At 39.9% G+C, this 17,512-nt stretch overlaps 1 protein-coding gene across 2 annotated transcripts in view; it reads left to right on the forward strand.

The window, feature by feature from the left end:
- The window catches only part of LOC140194082 (protein eva-1 homolog A-like), a 309,431-nt gene that overhangs the window by 176,834 nt on the left and 115,085 nt on the right, over positions 1–17,512 (forward strand). For both annotated transcript variants that reach the window (XM_072251497.1, XM_072251496.1), the window contains exon 5: positions 9,891–10,034. In XM_072251497.1, coding sequence (XP_072107598.1) covers positions 9,891–10,034 — 144 coding nt within the window. The remainder of the gene's footprint in view (positions 1–9,890; positions 10,035–17,512) is intronic.

Raw genomic sequence — 17,512 nt, forward strand, 5'->3', positions numbered from 1 at the left:
AGGCCATTGCAACAGCTGATAAGAGCATCTGTATATCCTCTTGTCTCTTGTCTGTTTCAGGATTATACTTACATTGGTATTAGAGCAATGCCTTTAGTTGATCAAAATACACAATATTTGATTATTTTCAGAAGCCTGAAAACATGAACCAATTATTGGAGTTACCTTGGGGTTAGGATGGATATGAATATGAATCTCAGCACTACCTGCAACGCACAGCCTTTGGTTGACTAGGAAAAGGACTGAAAACTAAGACCACAAATCAGGCAGTAGGTTCATTATCTACTGGACAGCAGTGATCCCTGAAGTTTTATGCATTTCAGAGACATGGACTTCCTTTTGGAGGAACCTCAAAACACTGAGGAGGTAGTACCAGTGACATCACTGCAAAATCTTCCAATTCTACTTTCAGGATAATGCCAAACACTAGCGTCAACTCCCAGGACAAGTCCCCGGATGTCAATGCTTTACCACCACTCTGCTGTCGTTTCATGCTGGATACCAAAGTTCTAAAGTGACCATTCTACTGCAGCCTCTGTTGAACAACAGGAGAACAGTGAAAATGTATCAAGAATCTTCTCCAAGCTTCCTTGATAAAATATAACATTTTCACTAAATTTTGGGAATCCCTAGGCTGTTACCAATCAAAATGGGGAAGAAACATCCAGGAAGGAATGCCAAACGCTACAACTTGGGAGCACAGGGAAGCTTGTTGAAAATAGCAGCTGTAGCACACTGCTTCCAATACAGCCCATCCAATTGTAATACTTTACTTTATTGTCGCCAAACAATTGATACTAGAACGTACAATCATCACAGTGATAATTGATTCTGTACTTCGCAGTCCCTCCCTGGATTACAAATCAATAGTAAATATTAAAAATTTAAATTATAAATCATAGATAGAAAATAGAAAAGGGAAAGTAAGGTTGTGCAAAAAAAAACAAGAGGCAGGTCTGGATATTTGGAGGGTATGGCCCAGATCCGGGTCAGGATCCGTTTAGCAGTCCTATCACAGTTGGAAAGAAGCTGTTCCCAAATCTGGCCGTACGAGTCTTCAAGCTCCTGAACCTTCTCCCGGAGGGAAGAGGGACGAAAAGTGTGTTGGCTGGGTAGGTCATGTCCTTGATTATCCTGGCAGCTCTGCTCCGACAGCGTGCGGTGTAAAGTGAGTCCAAGGACGGAAGATTTGATTGTGTGATGTGCTGGGCTGTGTTCACAATCTTCTGCAGCCTCTTCCGGTCTTGGACAGGACAACCTCCATACCAGGTTGTGATGCACCCTAGAAGAATGCTTTCTACGGTGCATCTATAAAAATTAGTGAGGGTTTTAGGGGACAGGCCAAATTTCTTTAGTTTTCTCAGGAAGTAAAAGCACTGGTGGGCCTTCTTGACAGTGGACTCAATGTCAAGCATTTCTCTCTCCAATCCAGGCAACATCCCAGTGAACATCTTCTGCAAAGTGACTACGTCCATTATGTAATACAGTGACCACAATTGCAAGACTGAAATGTGTCCGAGCCAAATCTTTGAACAGATACAACATGACTTTCCACCTTTTCTACTCAACATCCTGTCCGATGAGGTCAATTATGCTTATACATCTTCTTTACCACCCTCCCCCATTATGTTGCCAATATCAGGATCTCTGTATTTGCACTCCAAGATCCCACTGCACATCAATGCTCCTAAGGATCCTGCCATCTACTTATAATGGTAGTTTGTACTACTTGTGATGCTAGGGTGCCTCACACATGTAACCCTCAGATTCGGCTGGTGGCGTTAGTCCAGGGAAGACAGTCTCCGCGCCCCCCCCCAAACACGTGAAATCTGAGGTGCAGAACCTCTCGTTTGTGTGGATGCTGTGTGATCCGTTCCCCTGTTGCAAATCAGTATCATGAAATAACCAACAGTGCACCATATGCAATTAAACAATTGAGCTTTATAATTCTTAATTTGGTTATAGGATTCGGTTATAGTAAAGAAAACAAAAAGAAAATGGGCCCAATTTAATGAAACAGTTTTACCTACACAAGGTGGAGCTCACGGTTTCCCTTCCGCTGGTCCTCCGTCGATTTCCCCGAGCTTCGTCGACTCCCAGCCCCACTCCAAGTCCACTCTGTCCGGCTGTCTATGAACTCTCCTTTCCGGTGTCTTCTCTCTTCATCCCTTGCCCAACAAATGATCCAGATCACTTCGGTCTCAGGCACACAACAAGAAAAAAACACTACCCCCGTTGGACGGCACACATTCCAAAGTCCCCGTTATCTCTACCTATAACCCAAACACTGCTGCTATGGAAAAACCATTACATTAGCAGTGCATCTACAGAAAAAAACATTACATTAGCAGTGAAACCTTTCCCAGAGTGTAACACACATATAGACTTTGCAACACCTGAGGAAATGATATCTCCTAGCTTGTCTGCAAGTAAGGTGTAGTTGTTAAATGAAATTAATCACTGAGGATCACTGAACCAATTCATAGCAGATTCAGAATATAACAACATTAATCTAACATAAACTCAGTGCCAAAGCTGACAAGCTAAAGAGGAGGTTAGTTTTAGCTCTATACTTTTCAGCTCAAATTATTTACCCTTCTATACAGTTGAAAATGCAAACTGACCATGAAAGACAGGGCATCTGGGACAGATAGGTCAATAGATAGATAGATATTTTATTGATCCCAAAGGAAATTGCAGTGACACCGTAGTTCACAAGATAAGATGGTAGTGCAAGAATTATCATAATATTATACAGTAATGGGTGCACATTCACACTGTTCAGATAAGAAGTGATGGTAATATTGCACAGTATTGCATAGGGTGTCCACGATAGCAGGGTGTGATAAACAGAGGATTATAACAGTCTGACAGGAGGGGTCATTATTGCCTTGGCTATAGGTTGATTCATTATAGGGCCTAATGGCCGAGGGTAAGAATGACCTCGTATAGGGTTCTTGGAGCAGCACAGTTGTCCTAGTCTATTACTGAAAATGCTCTCTGTTCATCCAAGGTGGCATGCAGAGGGTGAGAAACATTGTCGAGGAATAGAGAACCAACAGATTATCTCCTTAATCAATGGGATTTAAGGATTATAAAATGAACAGTTGTGTACAGATTGGATAAATTCAATATTGAAGCAGACAAAAAGGAAAACAAAATAGTCAAGGGAAAGAGACTGGATTGTAGAAAAAAAGTTTAAAATTTCAGAACTTATCAGGCCTCAATGCAGCGTCCGCTCCCCGCCCCCGACCCCTCCCAATCCCCAGCAATACCTGCTTTCTTGAGACCCTGGTTCGCCTCATTCCCCAGGAGATTGCAAAGCCATCTATTTGTTCAGACTGTTCAAAAATACATTCCTTAAAGGGAAATTACAGGCTGCAGACTGCAGTGATCGCAGCTCGGAAGTAGATCGAGTAGAACAGGGTCAATGTTGGTATCAGAGGGTAGACTTTTTGTGCTGGTTAGTAGGCTTATATCAGCCCTCAATATCCGTAATGGCAGTGCCAGTAAAGCTGCTGTGTACCATTCCAACAATGGCAGCAGAGAGACAGATAGGGAAATATTTTTGCAAAGCTAGCAGTGGGACACTCTACTTGGATGGAAAGCTTTGAGGATCGTTATTTAATAGAACCATTTTCCCTTGCCCGAAAGTTTTTAGGGCTTTTAAATAAATCCTATACATTTTAGGAGCAATTCTTGCATCCATTGATATTACCTGAACCAGTCCCATCTTATTCACCATGCTAAAATCATTACAATGAGTCAAACAGATTAAAACGATTGGAGTGACACTGCTGCACACACACAATGGTGGAGGAACTCTGCAGGCCAGGCAGCATCTATGAAAATTAATAAACAGTCGACGTTCCGGGCTGACACCCTTCTTCAGGACTGGAAAGGAAGAGGGAAAGATGCCAGAATAAAAAAGGTGGGGAAGGGGAAGGAGGCTAGCTAGAAGGTGATAGGTGAAGCTTGGTGAGTAGGAAAGGTAGAGGGCTGGAGAAGAAGGAACACTGCTGTTAGCTATTATATTACCGGTCAGTCAGTATTCGGTACAACTGGCAGGTGTGTTCGCAGACATTTTTAATCTCTCCCCCTCCCAGTGTAGAGTGCCCTCCTGCTTCATTGTCCCTGTACCTAACAAGACCAAGGTAATAAGTCTGAACGACTGGCGTCCTGTTGCACTCAGCTCAATAATAAGCAAAAGCTTTGAGAGGCTGGTCAAGGACTACATCTGCAGCATGCTGCCACCCAAACTGGAACCCCTATAATTCACTTACCGATGCCACCGATCGACAGATGATGTGATAGCCACCGCTCTACACACCGTCCTTACACATCTGGAGAAGAGGGATGCTTATGTGAGAATGCTGTCCTTGGACTACAGTTCAGCATTCAACAGCATAATTCCATCCAGGCTCAACAAGAAGCTCAGAGATCTTGGATTTCACCCTGCCTTGTGCAGCTGGATCCTGTACAGATTGTGGCAGGTGGTAAGAGTGGGCTCCCTCACCTCTGCCCCTCTGACTCTCAATACAGGTCCTAAACCCCCTCCTTTACTCATGATTGTGTCGCCACCCACAGCTCCAATCTGCAGTTGATACATTGAATGGCCAAATCTCAAATAGTAATGAGGCAGCCTACAGAGAAGAAGTCTTCGCCCTGACACAATGATGTCAAGAAAACAACCTCTCCCTCAATGTCGTAAAAACAAAGGAGTTGGTTGTGGCTACCGGGGGAATAGAGACAGGCTCACCCCTATTGGCATCAATGGATCTGGTGTTGAGAGGGCGAATAGCTTCAAGTTCCTCAGTATACACATCACCGAGGACCTCACTTGGTATACTGGCTGTGTGGTGAAAAAAGTACAACAGCGCCTCCTACACCTCAGGCATTTGAAGAGGTGTGGCATGAGTCCCCAAATCCTAAGGGCTTTCTACAGGGGCACAATTGAGAGCATCCTGACTGTCTGTATTACTCCCTGGTATGGAAGCTGTACTTCCCTCAATTGCAAGACTCTGCAAAGAGTGGTGAGGACAGTCCAATGCACCTGTGGATGTGAATTCCCAAGATTCAGGACATTTACAGAGACAGGTGCTTAAAAAGGGCCCGAAGGGTCACTGGGGACCCGAGTCACCCCAACCACAAACTATTCCAGTTACTACCATCCGCAGCATAAAGGCCAGGACCAACAGGCTCCGGGACAGCTTCTTCCAACAGGCCACCAGACTGATTAATTCATGCTGACACAATTGTATTTCTAAGCTATATTGACTGTTCTGTTATACATACTTTTTATTATAAATTACTATAATTTGCACATTCAGACTGAGATGTTATATAAATCTTTTTACTCCTCATGTATGTTAAGGATGTAAGAAATAAAGTCAATTTATTTCAGCAAGTATGCACAGGCTGTTGATAATAGATAATTATTGAATTGCTGCCACCAAAATCCTTCATTCTAACTTCCTTCATTCTGAGTTGGTTCTTTCCAAGTGAAGCTTATTTACCAGATTTAAAACTCTCCAGTGATCTTCAGTCTTCAGTAATGTGAGGACTCTACCTTGCAGCAAGGTAGGGACTGAACTGTATGATACAGTAGAACACTCTGGTGACCTGAGGGGTGTAATTTGTGAAACTCTTCATGACTTAGGTTAATTAGAATCTATTACACCTCTGGGATGGTTTAGTAGTCTTTGGCTGATTCCCTTTTATCTAAATGACTTTACTTCACCATCAATTATTTTCAGGATAGATGAAAGGAATGAATTCAGAAAGTAAATATTTCACAGTTCCTGCCTCTGCCTTACACAATGACTAACTACTTGGAACCTACTTCACTGTTTACTAGGCAGAGGAAGGCATGGAGCAATTGAGTAATTTACCAGTAATTACTCTTTGAACTGACATTCTGTGTTTATTTCAAATTAAGATGAACAGAATAAATAAATTAATCCACTTTTAAGGACTCCAGATGTTATGTGTACCTATCTAGGCATTTTGCCTGTTTTGATGTTAAAAGACAGTGTAAATATTGATGGATACAATTATCCTCAAAGATGACCCTGCTAGGCAATATGATTTGCTTTTTAACTGACTGAACACAAAAAGCCAGTGATAAGCAAAAAAAAATCCAATCTTATTAATATTACTTCAGACTTCAAAATATTTGTGTAAGGATGGATTAGAGCTGACAAAACAAGTGGGAAAAGTATTGACCCTGGATTTATGTTGGAGTTGTGCCAGTCACAACTTCAGCAGAATGTTGAGCACCCAAGAAATCTGCAGCTTCTTATTACCATAGAAGTTGGAACGAACTTCTATAAGTTATGACAAGAGATTGGGACAGCATTGTGTTTTTTCCCTTGGTGCTAAAGTGAAGGAAAGTACTTTGTCATAAAATGTTTTGTTGTCATTCCAATTGTGTTGCACCGAAAATTGTTGTTTCAAGTCAATGCACAGTACACTCCAAAAATGAAAGCAGGACCCTGATGTATGTGGACAGATTTGTTCTGATTGGTAATTTCAAGATGAGACCTGAATGTGTGGAGGTGGAGAGTTAGTGATCAATCCATGTTTGTGCACATAGAGTCATCTCTGCAGGAGGCTGGATCTGGGCCACAGGGAGCTGAAAAATCCAGGCTTACTATTTATACTTCAGTGTTTGTTCAGTGTTACTATTTATAATTCAGAGTCAGGAGGGGTGGCATTGTCCACCAAGCCTCATGATGAAGTCTTGAGCCCTGTCCTCCATTATGTCTCCCTCTCATGTTCCAAGCTGCTTCTCATCCCAAATGTCAATGGGGCACAGTTGGCCATCTCAGTTCCAAGTCCATAATCTTCTTCTGCCAGTCATCCCCACTCCTGTCATCGTCAGGCAGTGTTATAACCCCACAGTCAAGGTCAGCACCCTCTTCCCATCCGTTTTCCTTAAATATCATCATAGTCAGGCAGCACTCCCCAAAATTGCAGCCAAGCATGCTGCACCATATTTGTTTTCTTCCCAATTATGGCCAAAATTCTTCCCCATCCAATAACACTGATGCCCCCACCCACATCCTACACAGCAGAAGCTGGACCAGTGATCGCCTTTGGTCCCCAAAGGTCTACACTTCCCTCTATTGTCAGCCCCTGCTCTGTGTCCAGACAGGACACAGAGTTTAAAGTTTGCTAAAATAATTCTCTGCCGTTCTGAGCAGTGGTGTCTCCACATCCCCAGCTGTTTCCATTTTCCTATCACATTCCTCACTAATATCAGGGTTTATTTTTAAGTAAAAATAGCTACTAGGTCAAAGAAGGTAATTCCCATTTTATTACTGAACTTCGATCAGACCTTGCTAACCTGCCGAAGGACTTTGTTGAAAGGCTTGAGTGGTTTTCTGGCTTTCAAAAGTTACTGACCTTAAAAAAAATTGAGATCTGCCATAATATCCATTTGGGTGTATTTGGGTCCATCTGTAGTTAGATGGTACCAAAAGTGCATCTCCACACTGTTACTGTCCAACTCTGGTCTTAAATTCCAGGGTCATCCTCTTAATTGTGGGCAGATTTATAGCATGTAAAGTTGAGGAGCTTGAGAATTACCAGCTGGGAAATCTGGTAATTTAGTAGGATGTTAATAATCTACAGCAAGAATCATAGTTGTTTCGAAGACTGCAACCACTCTGGTGAAAGAAGGTGAAGTACAAATGCTGAGCTTGTTTGATTGGATGTTTGCATTAGATTGGTAACAAATGGAAGTGGATTCACTTTTTACCTGTCTTCCGAATGAATTATGGTTTTATTTTCAGTTTTACCATTTCTGCAACGTAACAGATGCTTGGATTTATTAAAGTTCTTGGACAAATTGAAGGCTATTAAAATTAGAGATCACCAGTTTAGGAAAGAGTGGTAGTCTGAGGCTTCACATGTCTGCACTGCTGCCAGAAGTATAATAAACTGACCTTACACCCAGATGCTGCTAGAGTAGATCTGTGGCGGGGAATTTCACTATATTCGAATTCATTCCTCATGTACCCACTGGAGAAGAGATTTAGATGTTGTCTGTTGCTGATGTACAAACCTATACTGATTTGCACTGAATGTAATTTTAATTGGCATATTATTGCATGGCTTTTTGTGCTGGTTTAGCCAGTTGGTAATTGGTTTATTATTGTGGCAGGTACCGTGGAAAATATTGTTCATTTCATAATGAATTTTCAGACCAGATTATAGGCACTGTTACGTTGTCAGAGTTGATGTAATTTGAATGAGTTAAACCTGAGATATCTGTAGAGATTTATAGAGTCGTAGAGAAGTACAGCACGGAAACAGGCCTTTTGGCCCATCCAGTCCATGCTGTGCCATTTAAACTGCCTATTCCTATTGACCTGCACCAGGACCAAAGCGCTCTATACCACTACCATCCATGTACTGTCCAAACTTCTCTTAAACATTGAGTTCGAACTCACCTGCACACACTTGCACTGGCAGCTTGTTCCATAATCTCACTACGTTCTGATTGAAGAAACTTCCCCTCATGTTTCCCTTAAACTTTTCATCTTTCACCCTTAACCCATGACCTCTGGTTGCAGTCCCACACAACCTCAGTGAAAAAAGCCTTCTTGAATTTACTCTACCTATACCCCTCATAATTTTGTATACCTCTATCAAATCTCAATTTTCTGCATTCTAAGGAATAAAGTGCTAACCTATTCAATCTTGCCATATAACTCTGGTCCTCCAGATCCAGAAACATCCTTGTAAATTTTCTCTGTACTTTTTCAACCTGTAGGTAGGCAGCTGGAAGTGAGAGTTCTTTTGGCGCTACTGAATGCTAAATAACAATTTGATAGCTTCGAAATCACTGTAAGTGTTGGTAGCACCACACATAACTACTACACATAACCACCCGACATAACCACCAATGCATAACCATCCCACATGATCAGAATCAGAATCAGGTTTATTTTCACCGGCATGTGAAATTTGTTAACTTAGCAGCAGCAGTTCAATTGATACATAATCTAGCAGAGAAAATGATAATAATAATAAAAAATTAAAGTTAAAAAATAAATAAACAAGTAAATCAATTATGTATATTGAATAGGTTAAAAAACATGCAAAAACAGAAATACTGTATATTTAAAAAAAGTGAGGTAGTGTCCAAAGATTCAAAGTCCATTCAGGAATCAGATGGCAGAGGAGAAGAAGCTGTTCCTGAATCGCTGAGTGTGAGCCTTCAGGTTTCTGTATCTCCTTCCTGATGGTAACAGTGAGAAAAGGGCATGCCCTGGGTGCTGGAGGTCCTTAATAATGGACGCTGCCTTTCTGAGACACCGCTCCCTAAAGATGTCCTGGGTACTTTGTAGGCTAGTCCCCAAGATGGAGCTGACTAGATTTACAACCTTCTGCAGCTTCTTTTGATCCTGTGCAGTAGCCCCTCCATACCAGACAGTGATGCAGCCTGCCAGAATGCTCTCCACGGCACAACTATAGATGTTTTTGAGCGTTTTTGTTGACATGCCAACATAATCACCCGACATAACCACCCCACATAATCACTCCACATAACCACCAAAGCATAACTACCCTGTGTAGCCACTAACACATAACCGTCACACTATTTACTATTGGTGAAGTACTTCTGGCAGTTATCAAATGATGTGATTAATTGATAAAGACATGGGGGTGTTTTTGTCACACTGATTTCCAAATTTAATCAATTAACAAATACAGAGTTAAACGATTATTATAAATATATGTGTTATTATTCATGAAAGACCAAAGTGAATGTAAATGTGGAATGAAAATACATATAATCTTGAAAGAAAGTTGCTGAAATAATTAAACCTAGTGCAATTATGTGAACCTCTAATTATGTCTTATTATTGTGTTTCTTCCAGACTGCCAGTCAACCTTAGCATTACAGATTATGACTAAGCGATGCCACAGGAAGAGAAGTTGCAGTGTGTACGCGAGTTCCTATGAATTTGGTGATCCTTGTTATCCAGGCATTCGCAAGTTCCTCAATGTTATCTATACTTGTGGTAAGTTGGTATAATTTATTCTGAACATTATCAAAATCCAACAGCTCTCTATTGAACTTTGAAAAATATCACATTAAGTGTTGATTGCTTGAGGAGATAAGAAAGTTTTTCTAAGTATTTTAGCCCCCTTGGAACTCCAGATTATACTTGAAAACATTTCACTCTGTGGAATTTGATGTGGTGGTGGGAACCAACTATGTAGTTATGATTCTCTGGGACCAAAGTACAGAACAATTCTCTTGTACAATTGGTATTTGTGATCTCTACTAATATTAATCTGTTTTAGTCATCTTCGTAGTATATCTTGGGATTAATTTGGACACAACATTTTTCCATAAGAGAGATTTAATGGAACAGATATTAACTCATTCGGAAGGCCAAGTTTTGTGGTTTAAAAATCCCGTGGTTTTTCATGCAGGAATGCTTTACTTTTAAAAGGAGGATACACAGTAAGAGATCATTGCCTCAGAAGGATGAGCTGATGTGATAAAAGTACTGACTGGAAAAAATATGGGCTTTGAGTGTGGGTGGAGCGGTCATCTTCAATTTATTAATTTAGAACTTCAGCTTTTCCAAACTGGAAAATATGGTTTTTAATATACTGTATATTGCAACATAAAATAACAAAGTTAGTTTACAGTAATTTTTTTTAATGAGTCAGAGGTACTTCTTTAACCAAAACCATTTATCGCTTTGGGTTGAACCTTGCAACATTTTGTAATTTGCAAACCGATTCAGCATTTGCTTTAACTGCAAAGTAGAGCCACTTGCTTGAGTGTGTACTATCTCTGTGATGAAAGCCTAGTGGAAGGGAATTCAACGTTGGCTGCACTGCAAGGGTAAGCCTATGAAAACGTACAAACTTAGTATAAGCAAAAGGTATGGTCTTGGTCACAATTTTTGATAAAATACTGACTTCTTCAATTTAATTTTGTGGAGCAGGGGAAGGATGGTTTATTTGGACAGTCTGAAATAGGATGAAACATTGGTCTGAGTTAAAGGGCGAATTCTGATTCTCTCTTCATGGAGCCTCATGAATGGCATTTACGATGCAGTTATTACATTGTGAATCTGCCCACTTAAAACAGTAATACAATATGTATGCCTGGGACATACTAAATATCTCTACTCTTATAAGCTAAGCAGATCGTTGTCAGAAATTCTGCTCCAACACTGAACCGTTCCCACAACATGTGGACTCATCAAGGACTCTTCATGTCATGTTATTGATATTTATTGCTTATTTATTTATTGTTATTATTTTGCTTGCTTTTTTTGTTTCTTTATATTTACTGTGTATGCCTGCAAGAAGATGAATCTCAGGGCTGTATATGGTGATATATAAGAACTTTGATAATAAACTTTTCTCTGGCATCTCCCTGCTCCTTCAGTTCTGAGTGAGAACCTAAAAAGAATTCCTTCTCAACAAATGAATATATCTTAGGACAATAGTGCGGTGATGGTGAACAGAGGACTGGAAAGAAAAATATTTTAACACAGTCAAGATAATTTAATTTGTTTTACAAATATTTTATATCTATGTCAATGTAGAATGTAAGTACTGCTGAGAACTCATGACATCTTAGAAAAACTATAACATTTGGAGCATTAATAAAGGTGCACTGTATTTTTGCAGAATCAATGAAATTTATATGGTAGATTGTGTCATAAAATGTTAAAATTCATGTCTGCAACAACTCGTTGATGGTTGTTGTCATTTAGATAGTTTGAACACAAGAGATTTGGCAGATGCTGGATCTAATCAAACGTTTATTCTTCTCCATACATTTTGTGTTAGATAGTTTGAATTGTTTTTAATGGATTTTCTCCTTTTAATGTACTGAGTTTTTATTTTGCTGCTTTGAAATCAGAAATTTGAACATTTCATTGTTGTACAAAAACCAGCAAGCTTCAAAGTATTTTGAAAATGCATACTCTCATTCACTTTCCCTAATTGTGTATTAATTGTGTAGTAGAGAAGAAGGGGGTTTATACTGTATAATATTGATTGCAAATACACACGTCACTGGTAGAACCATAGAGTTACACAGCATGGAATTAGGCCCGTGGGCTCCGAGTGTCTGAGCTGAACACTGACATTAATCCTATATTAATCATGTTTCACTCCCCACATATTGCCACCAACTTCCCCCGGATTCTACCACTCACTTACACATTTGAGGGCATTTTATAGTGGCCAGTTTAGCTACAAATCTGCACATCTCTGGAACGCAGGAGAAAAGGAAAACACACTGGGGAAACCTGCATTGTCACAAGGAGAATGTGCAAATGACAAACATACGACACTGGAGGTCAAGATTGAACCTGAGAGGTGGCGGCATTATTTACTACTGTGCCATACTTCCAATGGAGCGATTCAACAACCTCCTGCAAGCACGTCTTAAAATAAGCTTCTTTTCATGTACAGGATGCAAAATGTTGCTGGTCACTACACCGTTTATTCTCCATTTGTAATTAACTCTGAACAGAGTAAGTGGTTTGTTGCTTTTGGAGTTACCTTTGAGGAAAAATGGCAGATTTACTTTCTTGAACGGCACTTGTGAGCCAAATGGTGTTTTAAAAAAACCCTGTAATTTTGTGATTACCATTACGGATGAGACTTCTATATAATTCTGATTTATTTAATTATTTTAGTATAAATTCTCAAATTATCATGATGGGATTGTATTTGACTTTATTATGCTGCCAAACATCACTCAGCTAGTGGTTCTGCCCTGTAGCAGTGTGTGGAAAGTCATTGTGTACTAATGAACTTCATGTCATTTTACAATACTGCATTACACACTCACCCACCTTTTAATTAAGTTCAATATTAATTAAACCTTTTTAAAAAAAGACTGATATTTTCCTAAATGTCTGAACTAAATACTCAACTAACTTTAGTAGATGGTTAGGATTGTGGGGTCATGTTTCTCAATATCATAAATTAAAGCGGTTGGGGTAAAGTACACACCCATTTGCTGTTTTGCTTTGAAGCTGAGTTTGAAAAGCAAAATCCTTCAAAAATGTTCTGCTACCATAGGCAGAACCAGAGACAGGAATAAAAATAATAATAGATATAGGAAACCAAGCTCCTTCCATTTTCAACAAACATCCATATAAATTTATATTTGTTCATAAATCACAGAATTTCAAAAGTAATAAATTTTAATCATTGTAGCATCCTGTACTTCTGACCTTTCTGCCTGTGCTTTGATCCTTTCCTGAACTACATTCAAAAGGCTTGCCCTTTTTCTTAGACCATTATCATTGCTAGATAGTTTACTGTCTGTCAATGTCAGACTAGACAGTGCATTGCATATTTTATGTTCTCCTCTCTAGTTACTTTAAAGTAATACTTTCAGGTTGTTCTTGGTCTATTATTATCTATTATTTTTCAACTAGTCTGACTAGTCATATTTTTTATTTTTAAATTAGAGGTTAAATGAAATAAGTTATTACTTAAATGTTAGTGAGAGGGAAAAATTACTTTTAAGTGCCATCTTGTCTCTTAGCAACATTCCCATAAATTGAATTACAGTTTGAAGCACAGCCAGTATCTCTCTAATCACTAGGGTTTAAGCATAATCTATTAGAATTAAAAGTTGTAAACAAATTTAGTAACAAGGCTGAGATTTCTTAGGATGGGCTTGATACTAAAAAATGAAATTTTAGTGCCAATGATGACTTAATTTGACTTAACATGTAACTTAATTCTTAGCATTGAATTGCTAGCAATTCGAGCGGATAATTCAGGCTGGTAAGGCTAAATTATAGGTGGGGTGGGTATCTATCCAGCCAGGACTGTTGCTCTGTATTATATAGGCAGAATTGTTCTGATATGAACTACAATGTACTCACTCTTCCTTCCAGTTTCCCCATTTCTGTTCCATTGCCAAGTATGGCATCATGTATGGATACTTCTCTGAACCGTTTATCTGAAAAGGTTGTCATTTATCACAATTCAGTGAAGGCTGCTCCCTTCTCATTCCAAATGCTATGTCAGCATTTATGATAATTGTATCATCATATTCAATAAATTATAGCTAATTCAAGTGAATCTTGCCATCATGCCACTCCTTTGATGAAGTGTCTGTTCTTTTAGCCTTAGCCCAATGATAAAATGCATAGATTCAAACTGATGGGCAAAAGATACTGAAAATATCTGGAGGAACGTCAGGAAGAGTCAGTTTATATAGAGTGGTCATGGCCTGTCACGTACAACTTGTCAGAGTTTTCAAAGGGGAATTTGATAGGCACACAAGGGAAAATAGTTTGCACCATTGTCAAAAGGAGTACTGTGATGGAACTACAGAGAGCAGGCACGGACTCCCTGGGCTGAGTGGGCCGCTTCTTTGCCATAATTATTCTATAATTTGTTATCAGATTATGCGAAGCAGCTGCTGGCTGTGAACTTGTAAGAAAAGCATATTGGTGTGAGGTGTGTTTGCCTCATTGCACCCAAACCCCGAGACGAAAGTACATTAGGCAGGACGTCATGAATGGCTGCCTCCTCTCTGTTACAAACTCGCCTGTGTGAGGCCTTTTTGTTTCTTCAGAAGCCTTTCCATTCTGACCAAATCCTTTATATGGGACCTCCCAATCTGTGGTGCTTACAAAACTGGAACATTACCATCAATACAAACAGAAAATTAACCTTGGAAAGTGGTCACCAGAATCTGGCCATGCAGATGCAAAATATAGAATGCTCTATTTCCACTGAATTGTTCTTTGAATGAAATAAATAACTTCCAAATCAGTCACCATGATTTGCTTCCAAGTGCTGAATTTTCTCATTATCCATTGCAATGCAGTTGTATCTGTAATGTATATTGTTCACCAGCAGAGGGAGTTACACACAAGTTGCCTAGTTAATTTGGATGTGGTGAAGGTTTTATTTGTTATTGTGCGCTGAAGACTCCAGTAAACTCCAGTGCAGAACTCTCCACTGTCCACACTTCCAGAAAGGACACATCCTTTGTCCACACTTCCAAATAAAATATGTCCTGTGAGGCTTGATCAGGTCAATTATCTAGGCTGCCTAAAAGATTGTTGAAATGCATGATAAATATCTGCAGAAAAAATTGCAGGCATTCAAAATATGAAAGAAAAAGAAATGGAAAATGCTGGAAACTCTCAGCAGGTCAGTCAACAACTGTGGAAAGGTAAGGAAAGTGAGTGATTTAGGTGAAAGACTTCACCGGAACATGACATGAATGGAAAGACACTTTGAAGTTTCATCACAACACCTGTTGCCACGGTGGTAACCTGATGCACCTTACCTTCTAGACCAATCAGAGCACAGATACCTGATAATTTGATGCTTTACTGTCAGTTGACAGTCATTCCTCCCACATTCAACTAAATTTAACTGAAACGCATGGTTAGAAAACATTTAAAGACAAAGGGTTAAAAAAAAGAGTAAACAAATGCACAAAGATATGAGAAATCTGAAACAAAAGTAGAAAACGTTGGAAATAAGCAGACGGGGGCAGCATCAGTGGAATGAAAAATGGCTTGCTTCTGATCACTCTTCCTGAGAACTGCAAAAGTGAACAGTAAGTGTTTTATAAGTTGCAAAGTGGATAGAGGAGAAAGAGTCTGTTACAGGTTGGGGACCAGTGTTATCCTGGTGACAACACGCTTTGCTTCCAGCAACTAGAAACGAAAATATGTGTGGAATTGAGAGGTTGCTGTAAATCTGAAGCAAGGGATTTATAGGAAAGATGTCAACAAAATAGAGAGAGTACAGAGGAGATTTACTAGAATGTTACCTGGGTTTCAGCACTGAAGTTACAGAGAAAGGTTGAACAAGTTGGGTCTTTATTCTTTGGAGCGTAGAAGGTTGAGGGGGGACTTGATAGAGATATTTAAAATTATGAGGGGGATAGATAGAGTTGATGTGGATTGGCTTTTTCCATTGAGAATGGGGGAGATTCAAACAAGAGGACATGAGTTGAGAGTTTAGGAGTAACACGAGGGGGAACTTCTTTACTCAGAGAGTGGTAGCTGTGTGGAACGAGCTTCCAGTTGAAGTGGTAGAGGCAGGCTTGATATTGTCATTTAAAGTTAAATTGGATAGCTATATGGACAGGAAAGGAATGGAGGGTTATGGGCTGAGTGCAGGTCAGTGGGACTAGGTGAGGGTAAGCATTCGGCATGGACTAGAAGGGCCGGGATGGCCTGCTTCCGTGCCGTAATTGTTATATGGTTATATGGGAGTTCGTACGTTTGTATATTGTAAGTATACCCAGCAGATCAAGCAGCTTCTGTGGAAAGAAGAAAACTATGTTATTGGTGGATGACCTTGCATCAAAGCTGGCCACTCCAACACAGAATGGCTGGATACCAGAAATCATTGAGTATAATGTTGGGACCAAGGGCTGTAATGTCCCTAGACAAAAGGCAAGAATCTGTTTCTTGTGCTTAGAATGGAAAAATTTGGAATGATGTCAGGGGACAAAGGCGAAAAAAATCAGAGTGGGAATTAGATAGAGATTAAAAGTGATATGAAGTTGGAGGTTAAGGATCACTAAAGTGAGCTGAATAGAGGTGTTCTCAATCATTTGAATTTGGGTTCTTCGGTGCAGGGGAGATCAGATCATGAGTACTGAAAGTTAATCACTACATTGAGGGAAATGCAAGTGAATTGCTTTTTAACCTGGTAGGACTATTAGGGTCCCAACATTATAGAAACTGACAAAGGAGAAAGACAGATGTTGCATCAAAAAGTAGTATGAAAAAGCTTTGGAGGGAAATAGAAGGTTTAACTCCTTTCTGAAAGCTGAAAGGGGAGGGGCGGGAAGATGTGTCTGATAATGGAATCCCAGTGAAGGTGATAGAAATCAAACCTAAGGGCAAAGGAAGACATTACTGTGCATGTTGTGGACTTGGTTCTGATGAAGGGTCTTGGTCCAAACGTCAACTATTTACTTTTTCTATAGATGCTGCCTGGCCTGCTGAGTTCCTCCAGCATTTTCATCATCTGCAGATTCACTCGTGTTTGTGGACTCATCCTTCTCTTTCTTGACATCCCAATCTTCTCTGGGGATAGTTTGGTGATCAATATCCATTAAAAACCTACTGCCTACTACAGCTTTTCCCACTTGGCTTCCTGTAAGGACTACATTCCAGGTTCTAAATACCTGTGATATTTGATTTGCTTCCAAGGATTCTATTATCAGTGCCTTGGAGATGCCTAACCATCTGTTTTCCATGGCTTTCCCATTACCAAAGTTGACAGGGCTCTCAAACACACTTGCTCTCTCTCCGGAATTTTTGCTTCATGGCCCGCTCCTTCTAGGTCGATCTAGCATGAGGTCCTCCTTGTTTTCACCATCCATCCATCCATATTCAGTGTTAGCACTTTTCCGGTTCTGACACAGTTACTGACCAGAAACATTTGCTTATGCTCTCGCAACTGATACCATTTGACTTGTTGAATACTTACAGCATTTTGTGTTATTAAAAAAAATTTT

Source organism: Mobula birostris, chromosome 2, assembly GCF_030028105.1.
Source record: "Mobula birostris isolate sMobBir1 chromosome 2, sMobBir1.hap1, whole genome shotgun sequence".
NCBI classification, from domain to species: Eukaryota; Metazoa; Chordata; class Chondrichthyes; order Myliobatiformes; family Myliobatidae; genus Mobula; species Mobula birostris.